Here is a 19,656-nt window from a genome sequence, read left to right as displayed (position 1 = left end):
GCCGAGCCCAGACATGCTTCTAATTCTTTGTGTGGAGTGCTTGGCGGGGCCCAATCCTGGATAAAGTCAGTTATAGACGAAGAGCAAACCTTTCCCGCTAAATGTATCGTAGCAGTTTAGTGCTCATACACCAAATGAGGAAAACATTAGAATGTCTTTTGTTAAAAGAAGACTTTTTCCTTGCACTGGAGAACCATCCTCAGGACAGTTAACAAAGAAATGTCAAATGAGCCACTCCTGCCACTGCCATATGCAGGAGGGCTGATGCCTGCTGCAGGGGTGGGTGGCTGAAGTTCGGCCTGGCTGAAATTCTGAAAGGGGCTTGTTCCATCTAGATCTGTTGCTGTGTGAGGCCTTCTGCTGCAGGGACAGTGCCTTGTGTCAATTGGGTCGGGAATACCCAGGACGCTCAGCAGTGCTATTTTCTTGCCTACTTGGAACAAACACACAGGTCAGGCCTTGAACTCCTAAGGAAACATGGTCTTTGAGTAGAGTCAACTTTGAGTCAGCAGAAACTTCTCTGGGTGACTTCAGTCTCTGGGGAGAGCTGGGAAAATGTATGTGCATTTGTGAATGTGTGTAAGTACTACCCTAGTTACCACAAAATTGCTTTTTGTAGTAGATACCACTTTAATGTATGGAACTAGTAACACATACAGCCACTTGGATGAATCTCCAAGTAATTATGTGGAATTAAAGAAGATAGAAAAAAAGTAGATAGTGTATGATTCCATTTATATAAAATTCTAGAAAATGTAAACTAATTTATGATGATAGAGAACAGATCAACGATTGCTTTAAGAATAAGAAGGGAGAAAGACAGATTGAAAGAGGCATGAGTGGATGTTTGGGGGTGACAAAGGTGTGCCCCCAGTCTTGAGGGGGTGGCTTCATGGGTGTAGCGCATGTCAGACGTGTCACTGCTGCCACTATAGACATGCACAGCTTATTGTAGATACTGTAGTCGGACCTCAGGAAAGCCATTCAGAAGTAAGAAAGTTGAGGGAGTGTGTCAGGCTCGAACTTGTGGAGTTAGATGCCGATGTGCCTGTGTGCCTCAGTTTCCTTAGCTGTAAAAGGAGATAATGTTGCCTTCCGAAGATTGCCACGTAGATAGAACACACAAAGTGATGTACAGATGAAAAGTACTCATCTTGGTGCATGGCAAAGATCATATTTATGATCTAATTTTAAAAATGGGCTGCAAAATTGTATGCTTAGAACCATTAAAAGGGTTTTAAACTTGCTGTCAGCACTGCATTAGCTACATCCCATATGTTTTGACATGTTACATTGTCATTTAGTTCCATGTACTTTTAATATTTCCTTTGAGGTTATTGAGAAGTGTGTCATTTAATTTCCAAGCATTTGGAGATTTTCCTGTTGTCTTTTGTGTTATTGTTCTAGTTTTATTCCTTTATGGCTACAAAACTGTGTGTGATTTCATTATGGTTACGGTGGGGTGTGTTTTGTGGATGTTTGAGATAAAACATTATTTGGTGGAGTGTTCTGCATATACCATTTAGATCCTATTGGTTGCTGGTGTTGAGTTTTGTATCCTTGCTGATTTTCTATCTAGTAGTTCCTTCATTTATCACGAGTGAACTATTAAAGTCTCCAGCTATAGTTGTGGATTTGTCTATTTATCCTTTAGCTCTATCAGTTTTTTCTTTATATATTTTGAGGCTCTGTTGTTTGGTGCATACATATTTAGGATTATTAGGTCTTTCTGATAGATTGAAATTTTTTTCTTTATGTAATGTCTCTGTTTGTCTCCAGTAACTTTTTTTCCTTCTGAAGTTTACTTCATCTGGTATTAATATAGTCACATTTGCTTTCTTTTGTGTTTTTATGACTAATGTTCTCCATCAACATTAGGAGGGGGAGAGGAGGAAGGAAGTAGAACACCAACTGGCCCCTCCTCTAACACCTCACTTCACCCCATGGATGCCAGGCAGGGGCAGAGTGGAGTACAGCTCCCCACTGGACCCTGCTGCAGCTAGATGAGGAGGAGTCAGAGTGTGGACTGTCCTTCCTTGAACCACCTCCTTCTGCCTTGTGGATGGCAGGTGGGGTCAAGGCTTAGCTCCCACTGAATCCCACTGACACCACGCTGGTGGGACAGTCACAGCACCTTCCGCTGCCATGGGTAGAGGATGGGGGCGGGCAGCTCCCTGCTCAGCTCCACCAGCACCACATGGTACCTAGTGGGGGAGCAGGAGTGTGCCACCTGCTTTTGTGGGGCAAGCAATGGGGTGGAAGATCAGCTTCCAGGGCAGCCCTGATGAAACTGTGGGGTGTGGTTTGTCCATGGTGTCTGAATTAAGTAGAGCAAGTGACTTTTCTGTTGTTAAGTCACTGTGAAGTTAGAGAATGGTTTCCAAGACCCTTTTCACTTGTGACACTAATAGCAGGTGTAGGCATCCCCAAGACCACCCTTCAGTTTGATGATTCCCTAGAAGAATCACACAACTCACTGAAAGCTTTTATATTCATGGTTATTGTTTATTACAGGGAAGGGAGACAGATTAAAATCAGCCAAGAGAAGAATTGCAGAGGGCAGAGTCTGGGAAGGCTCCAAAGGGAGCGGTGAGTGTCACTGTTTGTGGAATGCTGCTGCTGAGTCTTGGTTTTCAGAGTCTCTATTGGGGCCTCTTCCATGTGGACATGCTGACTCTACCCCCAGGCCCTCTGGGAGTTGAGCTGATACTCCATGGCCCAAAGGCCCCATCATAAATCACACTGTTGACTCTTAGGTGGCACTCAGTGCCCACAAGAAGACAAAGATACTCTGATCAGGCAGGGCATTCAGGGGCTTAGAGGTAGACTCCCAGAAACCAAGGGCCAAGGCCAGACCCTTCTTTGGGCACGTCAGAGTCTTTACTACACAGCCACCCTGCCCTGCTGGCCCCTTGGCCAGGGAAGCAGGCTATTCCTGGAGATGCTTCCATCTGTGCCTGTTGATGGTTGAGGGTCAGAGCTTCTATAGCCCTGTCCTGTGTATATGGGAGACAAGGAACACAGAGAGCTCAACCCTGGTCACTCCTTGAGCCTCCACGAGCCCAGCCTGTCTGCAGCCTTCTTTCCACCTTCCAAAGTCTTCCTGAAGTTTGTTATTACACCCATAGTTTAAAGTTGTAGGAGGGAGGAGCTGGGAGGAGTGGGCTCCTTTGTCTTGATGGAAGTAGGGCACTGCAGGCACCGATGTGGTCATCTCACCTCAGAACCCACAGCTTAGTCAGTGTTCACCATCTCCACAGGTGACCTGAGACAGTATCTTGTTTCCTGTGATGTTCCTGGCACTGTGCTCAATGTTTGTCACATAGGCTTAGACAGGTGTGGAGGACTCTGCACTGCCAACCTTGACAATGACCAGGGGCCCTCAGCCTTTATTGGAAGTTTAAATAGCTATACATCTGTCATCATCTGGCCTACGTTTCTCTTACTGGCCCATCTGCCTGTAGCATGGGGACCCACAGGCTTTCAGGAGCTGTCACCTGGAACTGCCTATTCTGTTGCTAGAGATAAGGCAGCTGTCCCTGTTTTCTGCTATGGGACTGCTACTGGTGGGTGCCCCCAAGGATGCTTATGGGGCTCTTGCGCCTGGAGAGTGTTCATGCAGACCCACCCCAGCAGCCAGGCAGGGGTGTCCACTCACCACATACAGTCTCCCTTTCCACTGGAGGGCGTAGACCTCCTCATAGCCAGGTGCAGGGCTGGGCTCTCACCTGTTTGTTTGGTCTGAGTGTACATAGGAGAGAGTATCAGGGCTGGGCTGTCTTCAGCATCTCTGTAACCTTGAGCTTTAGTCTCCTTGTTAGTGTTTCCCCATTACTACTCTTTGGGAGTGTCTGTGCCTTGGGGTGCCTGGCCTCTGCCACACTGCCCCCTCTCTTTCAGTGTGCTCGGGGATCTCACTTCCCTCTTGTGCTTTGGGCCTTCTGAGCAGCGCTGATCATGTTGCACCAAGAGGCAGAGCCATTAACCAGGTGCCAGACAGGGGAGGTCAGGGCTGGCTGATGGAGTGGGGTGTGAGGGAGGAGATGCTTTCTGGGTCTCAGTCTTTAATTTAGTCCGTTGCTCTCCCTCCAGGTTCCTCCAAGGCAATGTCCCTTCTCTCCAGGAAGCTGCAGTGAGCAGACCCTCTGGGGCCCCAGCAGGGCCAGCTGGGGAGCATGGCCAAGCCCCGGCTCTTCCGGGTGTGGCTGGCTCTGGGGTCCGTCCTCATGATCCTGCTCATCATCGTGTACTGGGACAATGTGGGAACCGCCCACTTCTACTTGCACACGTCCTTCTCCAGGCCGCACCCTCTGGGGTCCCTTCCCACCCCCAGGCAGGGGGAGGAGCTGGAGGTGGCGGCTGATGCGGAAGTGGACGAGTTTCTGGATAAGCTGCTCAGTTCTGGTGTGAAGCAGAGCGACCTTTCCAGAAGGAAAACAGAGGAGCAGCCGCCTATGCCAGCCTCCAGCCGGCCTGCGCTGAGCCGTCAGGAGGAGAGCGTGAGGGGCTATGACTGGTCCCCGCACGACTCCCGGCAGAGCCCAGACCAAGGCCAGCAGCAGGCCGAGCGCAGGCGCGTTCTGCGGGCCTCCTGTGCCAACGCCAGCCTGGCCTTCCCTACGAAGGAGCGCACTTTCGACGACATCCCCAACTACGAACTGAACCACCTCATTGTGGACGACCGCCATGGTGTCATCTACTGCTACGTGCCCAAGGTGGCCTGCACCAACTGGAAGCGCGTGATGATCGTGCTGAGCGAGAGCCTGCTAGACCGGGGCGCGCCCTACCGCGACCCCCTGGACATCCCGCGGGAGCACGTGCACAACTCCAGCACCCACCTGACATTCAACAAGTTCTGGCGCCGCTACGGCAAGTTCTCCCGCCACCTCATGAAGATCAAGCTGAAGAAGTATACCAAGTTCCTGTTCGTGCGCGACCCCTTCGTGCGCCTCATCTCTGCCTTCCGCAGCAAGTTCGAACTGGAGAACGAGGAATTCTACCGCAAGTTCGCTGTACCCATGCTGCGGCTATATGCCAACCACACCAGCCTGCCGGCCTCGGTCAGCGAGGCCTTCAGCGCCGGCCTCAGGGTGTCCTTCGCCAACTTCATCCAGTACCTGCTGGACCCACACACCGAGAGGCTGGCGCCCTTCAATGAGCACTGGCGGCAGGTGTACCGCCTCTGCCACCCATGCCAGATTGACTATGATTTTGTGGGCAAGCTGGAGACGCTGGACGAGGACGCCTCCCAGCTCCTGCGGCTCCTCCGGGTAGACAGGCGCCTGCACTTCCCACCCAGCTACCGGAACAGAACTGCCAGTAGCTGGGAGGAGGACTGGTTTTCCAAGATCCCTCTGGCCTGGCGACAGCAGCTGTACAAACTCTACGAGGCTGACTTTGTTCTCTTTGGCTACCCCAAGCCTGAGAATCTCCTCCAAGACTGAGCGTGCGACTTCACGTCCCTCTGGGTTTGACCTGCAAAGGTCCCATGTGCCTGTCGGGAGGCACCTAAAAAACCCGGAATCAACCCCACACACACTCCAGTTTTTTACATGACCTACGATTTTGCGATCTGGACATCTTGTTTACTCCACTGCCTCTATTCACTGAGTACTGTGCTGATATTTTTTTTAAGATTAATATATTTCAGATATTTAATATGAAACGTGGGAGGAATCTCTGGAGTAAAGTGTCCCTGCTGCCCTGTGTGCTCTCTCATGGTCATTCTGGTTGAGTGACACCTGCTGTGGGGAGGGTCTGGCCTTAAGGGTCATCCAGGGAAGGGAGGAGCCTGTGTTTTTACAAGGGTAACAGATAAATCCTTCAAAAGTGAAAGTTCTTCTATTAAGTGATGTATTAGAAAAGGTAAAGTTGTCAAATTTTCAGGGCTTTCTATGTGAGACCAAGTCCGAGGTAAGCTGGACTATGCAGTTGAGGCTACAGAAGCAGGATTTCCAACCCAGCGGTTCTGTCAGTGTCTCATTTGAGTTGTGGCCATTAAGGTTTGCGGTTAGCAGGAACGTTGTGGATAAGCATCTGTCCCTGGAGGATGTTGTTGGGCAATGACATCCGGCATCTCTGAGAGGCTCCTCGGTGACCCTGAGGCTGGCTGGGGGGGTTGGCTCAGTGTCTTTGCCCTCAGGGACATGGCTGACTCCTCAGGTTTGATGGGCCCGACTTGGGGAAAGTGTCATGCTGGTGCAGGAAGGTGCCAAAGAAGGCTCTTTAAATATCTGCTTCAAATTCCTTTGTAGTTTAGGCTTTTGACCTATAGTCGATAAGACAGTGGCAGTCATTTTGTGGTGGTGGGCATCATGCTTGGCCTCATCTTCTTTGTCTGCAGTGTTTGGTCACCACTGCCCAGTCCCTAAACAGTGGACTGAATGGCGCCCAGTCAAGACATCCTCAAACCACATTTTCTATGTGGAGTGTCTTTGTTTCTCAGGCTCCAGGAGAAGCCTGAGGTCTCTGAATGGTCATCCAGCTGGGTCTCCATAGTGTTAGGAACAGCCACCTGCCTATTTTTTTTTTTTTTTAAAGAGACAGGGTCTTGCTCTATCAACTAAGCTGGAGTGCAGCATCATCATAGCTCACTGCAGTGTCAAATTCCTGGCCTCAAGTGTCCTCCTGCCTCATCCTCCTGAGTAGCTGAGACTACAGATGTCCATGTCTGACCATGTATTTTGTACAGATGGGGGCTTCACTTTTTCTCAGGCTGGTTTGGAACTCTTGAACTCTATCAACCTCCTAGAGTTGCTGGGATTGTAGACAGGAAATGTGCCACCTTGCCTGGCCACCCCCTTCCTTTTTTTTTTTATTGTTGGAGATTCATTGAGGGTACACAGAACCAGGTTACACTGATTACTTTTGTTGGATAAGGACCCCCCACCACCTTCCTTTTTGAAGTTTCCCTTTCTTTTAAATAGTTAATAGCAAAGATATTCACACTTGAAAAGTCCAGTGTTACATAATTTCTGAAGAGCCATCCTCACTTTGACATCTGTTGGGTCCCTTTTTCATTTAGCAATTGTCTCTGGTGCCAGGGATGCTGCATTGTGTGGCTGTTGCTTGTCACCACCTGGACAAGGTGGCTGTGCCATGGAGGATCTCTGCAGTCTCAAGTTGTAAGACAAGGCAGAAAGCCTCTGATCAGGGCCAGTGAAGTAGAACACCCTCAAGATGGTGTTCAGAGTGAGCAGCTCCTGAAAGGTAGACTTTGGGCTGGACCAGCAGGAGAGGTGAGACTCAGACCTCTGAGGTAGAGTGTGTGACATCAGCAGAACTTGGGGTATGTTTGTAAAGATGGATGGTAACTGCGATTTGTGTCGGCATTTCAGCTCCACTCTGAAATCTGTGTCATTAGTGTCCTTTTCTCTGGTGGGGGCCCTGGATAGAGAGATGAGGTATAGCGAGGAACTGTGTCCAGGTCTGACTCCAGAGCCTGTGCACCTGACCACCTCCCTTGGGGATGGAGATGTGGTGGGCCTTGTGAGGGGAGAAGCAGAGAGTGTAGAGTCTGTGGCCTCTTCCCTGACCAGCAGGCCTGGGAGTTGAGATTTCACTTAGCAGGCAGCAGCGAGCTGCTTGTGAGACTTGCATAGCATGACATGGTGCCAGCCATGTGCACATACCTGCCAGATTCTTGGGTCTGGTCGGGGCCACCACACTTGGGCCAAGATGTACTGGCAGAGAAAGTTTGATGCCAGGGAAAGACGGCTCCAGGAGGGGGAGGTTTCAAGGGCAGAACTCGCTTCCTCTGACTCTGTGCCATTTCCCTGGTCCATGGTATCATATCTTGTAGAGGAATTTGGCTGATTTTTTTTTCTGCTAAAACAAACTATACATATTTTAAAATTTGGTATCGTATAATCAGAAAATTCTACAAACTTAAAATTTCTTCAGTCTATTCTCCTCTGCCCTCCAGCTGTGGGGGTCTATGCTCTCATGCAGACAGCCATGCATCCTGGCTAGCTGACATGTGACAGGTCATGGGTCTCTTTCCCATTTGCCTGGTGCCTGGTGCCATGCTGGCCTGCCATGGGCACTTGGTGATTATTCATAAATCAATGAATGAACGATGCCATCCAAGCCCCAATCCAGCCTGTGAGCAAGGAAGGATCTGTCCTTTTCTCCGAATATTCATCATGGTGTTGGGGGCTTGGGAGGTCTAGGGACTGCCCTAAGGGCGTAGGACTTGGGATATGTTCCCTCTGACCTTTTTAAGCACCACATTATGGGGCTTATAAGGTAACTGCTGTCCTTCTCAGGGAGCTGTAATGATAATGTATCTTTTTGTTCCCCTCCTATATTCTTTTCACTTTTCACGGACACCTTCCCTTCTCCCAGAGGCAATAGGGACTGCTGTGTTCTGTGTCCCCTCCCACAGATTTGCCAGGAGGGACCCTTCCATCAGGGTCTGGGTGGCCATGTCTCTTCTCTTCCTTGTCTCCCATACCCAAGCGAGTGGCTGTGAGGGCTCCAGCAGGAGTGGAGAGTGAATGCAGGGTGGCCTGGCCCTGGCTGGACTGAATTTTGTGGGGACTTCACTCTGGACCAGCAGCACCAGCCTTTTTTGTTCAATGTGGCACCAAGTGTGTCCCTGTGGCAGGACTTTGGGAACAAATTGATGTCCCTAGAGCCTGCTCCTGAAGCATTTCTGGAAGAAAGCCCAGTTTCCTGGTGGAGTTTTCTTGCCTCCATGTGTCCTCACTGCTTGGGTGGGACAGCAGCTCCAGGCAGCGGCATGACACCCCTGGCAGAAAATTTGGGACAATCTGTTCTCATCAGTGGCTCCACCCTGAAGAATAACAGGCTCCCAAATATCACAGAGAGTACAGCCCCCACACCCACCCAGGGATGCAAACACCAGGCTAGGTCTGCTCCCAAGCAGTTATCCAGGGTAATGTTTGCTCATATGTTTGTAAGCCTCACCTTGTCTGCCCACCCACACCCCAACACCTAAAACGAAAAAAGGCGAGACTTGGAAAGCATGACATCATTAATCTAAGAATGTTCAAATGCGTCTCCTAAAGAGAGCTGTGGCATGGAGACTTGGAGGAGACATTCTGTGTTTCAACTGCACACTTGTCCGTCTCTCCCTCCCCCTCCCTCTGCCTCCTTGGAGGCTGACAGGACGCTGCCTGCCAGGCTGGAGGGTGGAAGCATCCAAGTGGTGGCTTCTGTGGTTCATGTGAATGGGACTCTGCCCTGTGGAACCTAGTGCTCTTTGTGGGGAATCTTTGGAAAGGGTTTTAAGGGGATGGAAATCCAGATGCTTGGACTGGCTCTGCCCCTCCCAGAACAGCCCTCCCAAGACCAAGCTCAACTGCTGAGGGAAGTAGGGCTGTGTGATGGCAGCACCAGAAGCCAGGTCCACCTGCACTTCTCAGGTGTGGGGACTAGTGAATCCCACTTGCTTCAGTTAATGTGACTTGGATTTCTACATTTAACATACAAGATCTAAAGATATGAATACACTGCCGTTTGATAAGCAAGGATGATGAAGCATCACTGGTGAAGAGAGAAGCCTCCCCCCCAGGATGGTGCTGATTATTGCTCATGTGGACACCAGGATTTATTAGCATAAGATTTTAAAACATTTTCTTACTCTGCCAAGACCCATTGATGGGGCAAAGATCCCTTACAGGGATACCAGTTCAAACCAGTAGGGAGATTAACTGGAGAATATGGGATTTTTTCCCCATCGGAATAATTTCTTCATGCATCATTGGGAGGGAAGCCAATGCAGAAGTAATACCTGGTTTGAATTCAACTCCACATTTGTCCCGGGTGCCGCTGTTCTGGGCCAAATGTCCTTCTGCAGGCCTATCTGAAGTGAACTCACTTGGCTGTCCTGGTGGCATCAGGAGAGTGTTTGCTCATCATTAACGGTCCCATCATGCTTATCTGGAGAGGGTCGGTTGACTTTCACAGTGATGAATGGACACCACCTGTCTCGTTTCCTTCTGCACTTTAGTCTTGGGTTTAGAAGTACTGATGGGACTCTGGCTGTGAGTGTGTGTGTTTGGAGGGGTGGATTTGAAAATTCTAGCTTAGGAGGCTGGGCATGGTGGCTCACACCTATAATCCTAGCACTTTGGGAGGCTGAGTTGGGTGGATTGCCTAAGCTCAAGAGTTAGAGACCAGCCTGAGCAAGAGTAAGACCTCATCTCTAAAAATAGCTGGGCATTATTGCAGGTGCTTATGGTCCCAGCCTTGGAAGGCTGAGGCAAGAGGATCCCTTGAGCCCAAGAGTTTGAGATTGCTGTGAGCTATGACACTATGGCATTCTACCGAGGGTGCCAAAGTAAGACTCTGTCTTAAAAAAAAAAAAATTCTAGCTCGGGGCTTTGGGGTAGTATTTGACCTGAACTCAGAGAATCCACAAATGCCTCAATGCATTGGGGACAGGGCACACTTAGCCTGGCTTGAGGATGAGTGGCCCTGTCCTAGACTGTGGAGACCAGATAGCGTTCTCAGGTATAGGGGAGGACACAGCACAGGCCCAGTGGTCAGCCAGAGTGCAGAGCAGAGTATCAGGCTGGCTGGTTCATGAACTGACTTTTTATACTTACAGTCACTTTCTCTTTGATGGGAGCACATCTTCACACTAACAGAAAACTTTCCACACACTCGAAACTCTAGAACATCACCACTCAGGAATAAGCTGTCAAACAAAGAGGCCTGGAGCTTGTATTTCACTTCAGGTTTGTCATGGAGTGGAAGAGCTGCCAGTATTTCTTATGCAGTCATTTCTACAGCCATGTAACATGGCCACCGCATGAGTGGTAGGAAGTCTAAGTCAGTGCTACTTAGTGCACTTGGAAATCCCTGGATAAAGTCAGGCATTATCGTTTCTCCTGTAAGTACCATCAAAAAAATCGGCCTTGCTTAGTAGAGATGTACTGCTCTTCTCTGGGCTCCAGCTGATGTTTTGCTTATAATGTTTCAAGAGGTTCAGAGCGTGGCAGCTGTGTGCTCCTTGAGTGCCTTGACCTTAGGCAGCAGAGGCCTGCTGTCTTGCCCAGAGAATTCCCATAGGGCTCTAGGGAGAACAGATGAGAGGGACAGATCATGTGGAGCCTTACTGGATGCACGATGTCAGGGCCAGCATCTGGGCCACCCAGAGGCAAAGGGCAGGGTAGCTACCCCTTCCTGTATGCTCACCAGCAAAACCCAGGGATCCGTGTCCAGGGACCAGGCCTAGTCAGCAGTGGCTTCGTCCTTGGGTCTGCTGTCCTGGGCTGGCATTCACCTTTTAGGCTAATTTGTATCAGGAAACTTGAAAATAATTTTTCACTGAGTAAAATAACAAGAATAATAAAGCCATTGGGGGTGGTTGGTTGGTTTTAAGACAGGGTCATGCTCTTTGACTCAGGCTGGAGTGCAGTGGCACAAGTATAGCTCAATCTGTGGCAATTTCTAACTCCAAGGCTCAAAACCTCCTGCCTCTGTCTCTCAAGCAGCTGAAACTACAGGCCAGTGCCAATACGCCTGGCTAAGTTCTCTTTCTTTTCTTCTTCTTGCTCAGGCTGGTCTCAAACTCCTGACTTAAGTTACCCTCCTACCTCAGCTTCCCAAATTACTGGGATTACAGGCCTGAGCCTCCATACCCACCATGTGTTTTATCATAAGATGGCTAGACTCCTGCTTAGGAAAATAGGTTTCCATAAGAAAAAAAATTTGGCCTCATAAGCTCATTTTCTTGGATGAATAGGATGATGGTGATGGTTTCAATTGGTATTGATTTTAATTCTTTTAAAAATTATGATAAAATGCACATAACATAAAATTTACCATCCTATCCAGTTTTAGGTATACAGTTCAGCAGCATTAGGCGTATTTACACAACCACCATCACCACCGTCTATCCCAAGAATTATTTTATCCTCCCAAACAAACTCTGTCCCCATTAAACACTAACGCCCCATCTCCACCCTCTCCCCACTAGCTCTGCCACCCACCACTCTACTTTCCATCTCTGTGAATTCAACTGCTCTAGACCTCCTGTGAGTGGACTTATATAGGATTCGACCTGTTGTGACTGGCTGATTTCACTCAGCATAATGTACTCAAGGTTCATCTGTGTTATAGCAGGTATCAAGATTTCTCTCCTCTTTAAGGCTGAATGATATTCCATTGTATGGATGGACCACATTTTGCTTATCCATTCAGCCATCGATGGATCAGCCGTCAGACACTTGGGTGGCTTCCACCTTTCAGCTATTGTGAGTAATGCTGCTATGAACATAGGTGTGCAAATATCTGAGTCCTTGCTTTCAATTCTTTTGGATATATACCCAGGAGTGGACTTGTTGGCTTGGGTGGTAATTTATGTTTACTTTTTTGAGACACCAAATTGTCATTTCCTTTAATTGCCCAAATATTTACCTAGGATGACGTGAACATGGCAGACAGTAGGTGCTCCACAACTGAGCTTGCATCCTTAAATCTTCTCACAAGTATGATGCTTCACAACCCTCCCCTTGGTTAAAATCAGGTGTCCCCACATTGTCCCTGCCCCAGAGGGCAGATGTGTGTGGTGTGGTGAGCAAGACACCATTCTTGGGGGGGAGCCACTCCAAGGACCCATGCTGGGCGATGCTGGGTGGAGAGCACCTGGCACCTCATGGTCTCTGGCAGAACAGGATGGTCACTCTGCTGTCAGAGGAAACAGGCACTGGTTAAAGAGGAGCAAGTGTTTCTGTCTTTGCCACAAAAACACAAACCAGCAGAGCAGTGTCCTCCAGAAGCCAGCGTGGTGAACCATAGCTGATCCCACTGGCCTTCCTGGCCCAGAGCTTCTACATGCCCACACAGCTCCATTGTCCTTCAGTCTTCACAGTTCCTGTGTGTCTACCCCAGGGCCCAGGGTGGCAGGGGGAGAGAGCTGACAGCACTCTCCAGATCCAGGACACAGCCCTGTGCCAGGGTCCTTGTGGGGACAACAGAGAGATGAGAGATCAAAACTGGCAAACCTGGGAGGGGCTAGGATTTCAAAGTATGAATCTCTGTGCTGTCCCCACCTTGTTCCTGGACTCCCACCTTTGTCCTCTGGCCCTTTAGCCAGCACCGGGGCTAAACGAGCCCACTTGGAAACCAGAAAGAAACTGTACTCTCAGAAAGCAGCTCGGTCAAGATGGGATTCTGACACGTGGCTTTGGAATGGGTTTTCCTGGCGGGGCAGAGCGAGTGGGAAGGAAACCCAGACGCCTCTACAGTTCAATGTGTGTCCCTGCAGGGCAAGCCGATGCTTCTGTGAGCCTGTTTCCATCAGCTGAGTTTCTTCCCAGGAAAATTCTAGTGGAAACTCTGGCTTTGATGAAACTGCTTTTTACTTCAAAGAAGTTTACAAAAAAAATTGGGGGCTTAAAAAATGATCTGGATGAAATAGCTTTGCCATTTCAATTGGTTTTCTTCCAGAGTGTCTGCTTCTAGTAGGTTTCCAGAATACTTTGGTTTCAAAACTTTGGGGCACAGATTGGCAAAGTGGATTTCAGGGTGTTGGGTTTCAAAGTAGGTTGGCTTTGAAAATGGTCTGGGCTTTTAAAAGATTTAGTTGGAAAATGTTTTGGTTCTAAAACATTTCAGAAACATCTCCCAGAGGCCAAGACTGGCAGTGCATTGGGAAGGGGGCTGGATAGGGTGTCCTAGTGATTGGACAAGGCTTGGCACCCTGTCTCAGTCCCGGCCCCAGGCGAATGTGTTTCCTTTAGCTGGCCTTTCAAGGGGCATTCCTTTCCTGTAGCCCCTCAACCTGGCCTCAGCTACACATCTGGTTCCCGCAGTCCCTGCCCACCAATGTCAACTCCAGGGAGAAAGCTGACTTGGAACTAGATACAGGACTTCTCAGAGAAGGACAACTCATACTGGTGGGACCTCTGGGATTTTATGAAAGGTTATTTTAAAGTCATGGGCTAAACAAGAAGGAATGGAATGGATTATTGGTACCATTTCCCCTAGGGGGAAGCTGGACCTAGGATGTGATGATTTGTGGAGGATACATTGTTGCCGAGAACCCAGGTGTTCTGATGCTAAGTCATTTTCCTCAAACTTTCAAGGGCACTCGTTGGAGGCCTCCAGCCCAGGGACTCATGCCCACATCCCAATTATCTCTGCACAGGTTGTGTGTGAGCCTCTTCTGAGGGAACAGTAGTCTTAGTAACTTCATTTTCTAAAAATCCATCCTAGGAATATGTATTCTTCTACATCGCCACTTTAAAAATAAGTAAGAACAAAAACAAAAGCTTATCCTAATATAGGTTTGCAGTCAATCAAATTCAGCTTTAAAGAGTTAAGATCCCCCAAGAGAAACCCAGCCCTCCAGCGGCAGGACAGCCCCAGCTAAATGCCCAGGGACAGTCTACGACCCAACACTAAGATAGCAGTTGAAAGAGCCAGGTGGGCCGCAGGTCCCCACAGCACAAAGCCTGTGTTGCCTCCTGTGGGTGAGGCAACTCCTTGGTAGTCATTTGCCAGAGAGTGATGGGGACAGAAGCTTTGGGCACTATGGTCTTTCCTTTCAGGCAATCTAGGGCTCACTGGGTGTGTGTGCTCCTGGGTGGTGAGGCCAGTCTGGAAGAACTGTAAATCTCTCAGTGTCTTAGACCAACCAGAGTCACTGATTTTATGGGCATCCTGCTCTCTGATCAAATGTGCACTGGCTCTAGGTCCAAGTGCACAGTGATTTGTGAGTTCAGTGCCCCTGTCCTGGTGTGCTGGCCCAGCATTAGGGAAGTCAGCAGCAGCACTGAATGAGGCTGGGAGGGAGGGCGCAGGCCCAGCTTCGGGCCACCTTGGAGCTTAGCCTGTTGACCAGGGAAAAGTGGGGAATTGGCAGAAAGGACATATAGCTGACAGCCAGCCTCATGTTCTGGGTGGGCGCGAGCCATGTGCTCTGAGTGTGCTGGCCAGGCTGGCAGAGAATCCAGAGAAAGGGAGGAGAGAGGAAAATCTCAGGCTCTCAGAAAACCGTCTTCAGCCAAGGTGTGGCCCAGGCATTAACCCTTTCACAGCTGGGGAAATGGCCCTCCAGGGGCCAAAAAGACCTTGCCTCAAGTGTGTCCATGAGCCACAGCCTGTCCCGTGGGGCTCACATGCCTGTGTGGCACATAGGGTTATCTGGTCAGCATGAAGGGGGGCTTAACACCCCTGCCTTCAGCTTCCAGTTCTTCATCAGCCACGATGGTGATGAGGTCCAAGGCAGTGGCCTGTGAGCTCTAGTGTCCCAAGCAACTTACAGATGTCATTTCTAACTTGGTGACTCAATCATCCTCCCTAGGGACAGAGCTCAAGAACATAACCAAAAACAAGCCCTGGTACAAGATGACCCAGTGAGGTTTTGGATCCATGGCTGCAGGCCTTCCTGTCCTGCGTCCCTGCAGGAACTAGAACAGACACAGGTACTCAGTGCTGATGCTCTGGAAACTCTGCTTGGCAGATCCATCCTAGGTGGTGCTGGGATGGCCTGGCCCAGAGAGGTGGGGTAGGTGCAGTTGCAGAGGTGAGGTAAGACAGAGCTGAGCTGTAGTCTACTTCACAGAGAACCCAGAAGTGTAGACTTTTTCTGAGGCCCTCAAGGCTTTTGGCCAATGGGTTCAAGACAATCCTCAGGAGGTTCTGGCAATCTGGCTGCAAAGCAAAGGACAGCTGCTTCCCAGGGAGGCCCTTTGCCCTGGCTCTCCCCTGGCCCCTGGAGTGCTATCCCAACAAACTACAAGGACCTTGGCCATCACTGAGGAACCTGACTGGGCCACAGGAAGGCCCAATGCATTGCCAAACGCTGAGATTAATGCTGGCCTCTCCCAGGGAGTGATGTGAGTGCCAGAGGCTGGGCAAGCATCTTCCAGGCCACAATCTTTCCCCCATTGTTGGAGCCACCTGGCTGGCTTCACTCATTTATGTTGTCCCCTAGCCCAGAACTCAACCAACATGATTGCCCAAGATGCCAACCAAAGTGCAGACAGACTAGCACCACCAAGGTCAGAGTGCTGGTGTCCAGGGCCCTCCTTGTGGTATAAGGAGTTAGGGGTTGGTGTCGGGGGAAGCCTCCCAATCCCACCTCAGGCCCCTCCCCGGTCCCCTGTCAGTGTCCAGAGGAGACCCGGGGTTACCACCCTGCAGAAGCTTCCCGCTGGAGCTGAGCTGTTGGCTCTCATTTCTCTTCAGCACTTTGCTGTGATTTGGCTACTCACGCAACTGCTTGGGAGGGCCATGGAAGGAGGGCGGGTTCTGGCCGGGCACCTCTAGGGCCTGTTGGTGCAAGGAAGGCACTCTGTTGTGTAATCACTGCTGGACACGAGACCACCCAGACACACAGTGTTGGCACCCTGTCTCAGTACTTCCAGTACCCCTGCTCCATCCCTCTGGGGAACAAGGGAGAAACACCAAGTTCACACTCGCCCAAATGTGGAGCAGCAACCACTCCCTGCCTGCCCTTTTCTTTGCAGGCTGACTCTATCTCTGCCAGTGAAAGTTTGGTGCTTCCCCATGGGCCTATCCAAGATGCTGTCTGCTGTGCGGTGATAGGGGAAAGGCTCTTGGGTGCACATAATGGGGCCTGCTGTGGGGCTCTGTCGGGCCTGGGTCCATGATGGCAGATCTGGCCTTGGCCTCTGTGTGCTGGCACTCACAGCCACTGCTGGGTCCCTTGCCAGGTAAGATGTGGCAGGAGACCCCAAGAAGTCCTCTTGGAGCTGTGACCCCTGGCCCTCAGCTGAGGTTCTGGAACTGCCCTGGACACATCTGGATTCCTGCACTTTCCCCACCCCAAGGTGAAGAAAGCAGGATGTGGACCTCAGACCCTCCACTCTCTGCTCCTCCTTACACTACCTCAGTCTGGAAGGGCTGGCCTGGACTTGCCTTTTCTACTTGAGCTTAGCCAAAGGGTGAGTGGGCTGGGTGTTTCATGAAGGGTCTCTGGCCAGACTCAGCAGAAGCCACTGGAGGGAGTGGGGTTTGGGTCTCTACCTCCCTGCAGTGCTCCATAAGGCCATCTTCAGGGGTTACCTAGATGGCCCAAGGCCTTGGTGCTAGCCAGCGGCTCTGCCCCTCTGGCTCTGCACCACTGACAGCTTTGGCTGCCCAAGCTTGCTTTATGCTCTCACATGGATTCTTCTAGGACCATCCACTTTCTACAGTGCTGAGACTAGACCTCTGGCCCAGGGGTCCTCAAACTTTTTAAACAGAAGGTCAGTTCACTGTCCCTCTGACCACTGGAGGGCCAGACTGTGGGCCTTGGGATGAGTTGGCTGCTAAGCAGGACAGGCAGCGGTGGCAAAAACACCAGATAAATGTCCTAAGTGGGCTGCATGTGGCCCATGGGCTGTAGTTTGAGGACACCTGCCTAGCCCCTCAGCAACAGACTCTGGGGGTGGGGGAAGTGGGCTGAGAGGGCAGAAAGACACAGGTCCTCCAATCTAAGTGCTCTGTGGAGGAGGCTGAGACCACCCCCAACGATGCCTTGCACCCTATCCCCACACACTTGCACATGCCCAGTGTCCCAGACTTTGGCCACTCCTGCCCCATAGCTCCTCCCTGCAGCAGGTCACAGGTGCATACCCTGTGCCAGGTGCCCAGTGTTGTGGGACACTCCCACCAGGTCCATGGTGCTAATCCCAGCAGCCAGGCCTCCAGGCACAGGGAAGAAGCATCCCCCCAGCTCCCCTAGCCTGGCCCAGCACTCCAGGCCCCAGCAGAGCCAGCAGCACAGCCCTTGGGTTTTGCCCAGGAGGCTCACCCTCTGGCTTCCGGTAATTGGCTCTTGAGCTCCCTTCTCAGGGGCCATCTCTGCCACTGTAGAGCAAGCTCAGTGGGCAAGAGGCAGCCCAGGTGCCACAGAAGGGCATTCTCTGTGCAGGTCTGTGTCCCTGCAGCCCAGGGTCTCTCTGCCAACACTGCAGCACTCAGGCCTGAGTTTGGCATGTTATTAGGGCAGTCGTTGCCAGGCTTGGCTGCTCACAATTCCTCTGTGCGATGACACAGAGCATCTGAACAGTGGGTTTGGGCACCAAGCACTGGACGCAGAGTCCAAGACTCCTGTAGCCCTGGCTTAGCCCCCAGAAGCTCTGTGGGAGGAGACCCCCCAAGCTTCAATTTCAGTTTCTTTGCACACAAGTTGGCAGTGGTGGCATCCCCCCCCCCCCAACACCTAACAGGATGAACCCATCATGTGGAGGAACTGTGGCTTGAACTCCTCCTGGTGGGGGAGATTCCCAGTGGCAGGTCTTATAGGCCTAGAGTGGCTTGGCCTCCCTGTGTGGCCAAACTCCTCTCCTGACTGGCATTTGCTTCTGAGTCTGAATGACAAAACAATAACATGGGTTGACCACTGGGGACAGGAAGAGGATCTTTCAATCCTAGCCTTTAGAATAGCCTTGGCACCACCTCCTCCGAGAAGCCTCCCCTGGTTTCTTTCCTTATTTCCCCTAATCCTTGCTGACCTTAGCCTCCTTTGGCTTGTTGAAGGACCCTCTGTGGCTTGTCTGCAGCCCCAACCCCTGTGGGCAGTTCAGAACTCACTTGGCCATGCTTTATCACTTGCTGTTGCCTGAGGAAGAACGACAGCAGCCATTTTTTGGTTGCAGCCATCATTGTTGTTTGGCGGGCCCGGGCTGGGGATTCGAACCTGCCACCTTAGGTGTATGTGGCTGGCACCTTAGCCGCTTGAGTCACAGGCACCGAGCCGACAGCAGCCATATAGAATTCTGTCTCTTATATTATCACAGGGGCTGGAGCTAGGCTCTTGGGCTCCTGTCTCCCAGCTGGGCAGAGTGGACACAAGTGGCACCCTACACAGAGCCATGGAAGCCAAAGGAGGAGGCCTCTGGCACCGGAGGTATACCCAGGAAGAGGCCAACACCAGGCCCTCTTGCTCCCCCAGGGACAAGCTCTACCCTGCATCCCAGGCACTCAGAAGCACACTGGCCCACAGGCTAAAAGGTGGTCACCTTCCTTAGCTGGTGACTTTGATCCACACTTTGTATAAAAGAAAAAAATCAAGAAAAGAAGCGGAGATAGGTTATGGAATAGAATGCAAAATTGCTATGAATTTCTCAGATCAAACAAAGTTTCAAGGACGTTTCTCCTTTTAGCAGGCACTTTGTGTTAATAATGACAGACAAGGGCTGCCATGGGTCAGGGTTCACAGATCGCCAGATGCCATCTCACTAAATCTTCCTAACAGCTCTCTGAGCTGCATATTTATTTAATATTTTATAGGCTGGGCTTGGTGGCTCATGACTATAAACCAGGCACTTTGAGAGGTCAAGGTGGGAGAATCACTTGAGGCCAGGAATCCAAACCAGCTTAAGTAATATAGCGACACCCCTGTCTCAAAAAAAATTGTTTTTCTTAATTAGCCCGGTGTGATGACGCATGCCTATGGTCCCAGCTACTCTCCCAGCTACTCAGGAGGCTGAAGGAGGAGGATCTCTTGAGGTCAGGAGTTCAAGGTTGCAGTGAGCTATGATTGTGCCTCTATTCTCCAGTCTGCGCAATAGAGCGATACTGTCTCAAAAAAAAAAAAAGAAATGAAAAAGTAAAAAGCAAGAAGTGAAATTATCTTTAATAATGTATTTGACCCACTATATCCAAAATATTGTCATTTCAACTTATAATTCCTATTACCAGGCACCTGTTCCTGTGTCTTGGCTGTCA

At 50.5% G+C, this 19,656-nt stretch overlaps 1 protein-coding gene across 1 annotated transcript; it reads left to right on the top strand.

The window, feature by feature from the left end:
• Positions 1-2,547: 2,547 nt before the first annotated feature.
• CHST12 (carbohydrate sulfotransferase 12) lies at positions 2,548-5,674 on the top strand. Its single transcript, XM_003795448.3, has 2 exons — positions 2,548-2,589; positions 4,093-5,674. The coding sequence occupies exon 2, from the start codon at positions 4,176-4,178 to the stop codon at positions 5,442-5,444; it is 1,269 nt and encodes a 422-aa protein (XP_003795496.1). The 5' UTR covers positions 2,548-2,589; positions 4,093-4,175; the 3' UTR covers positions 5,445-5,674.
• Positions 5,675-19,656: the final 13,982 nt, after the last annotated feature.

This window comes from Otolemur garnettii, unplaced genomic scaffold (assembly GCF_000181295.1).
Source record: "Otolemur garnettii isolate 467f Iridium unplaced genomic scaffold, OtoGar3 scaffold00092, whole genome shotgun sequence".
NCBI lineage: Eukaryota > Metazoa > Chordata > Mammalia > Primates > Galagidae > Otolemur > Otolemur garnettii.
This window is presented reverse-complemented; position numbering and strand designations above follow the sequence as displayed.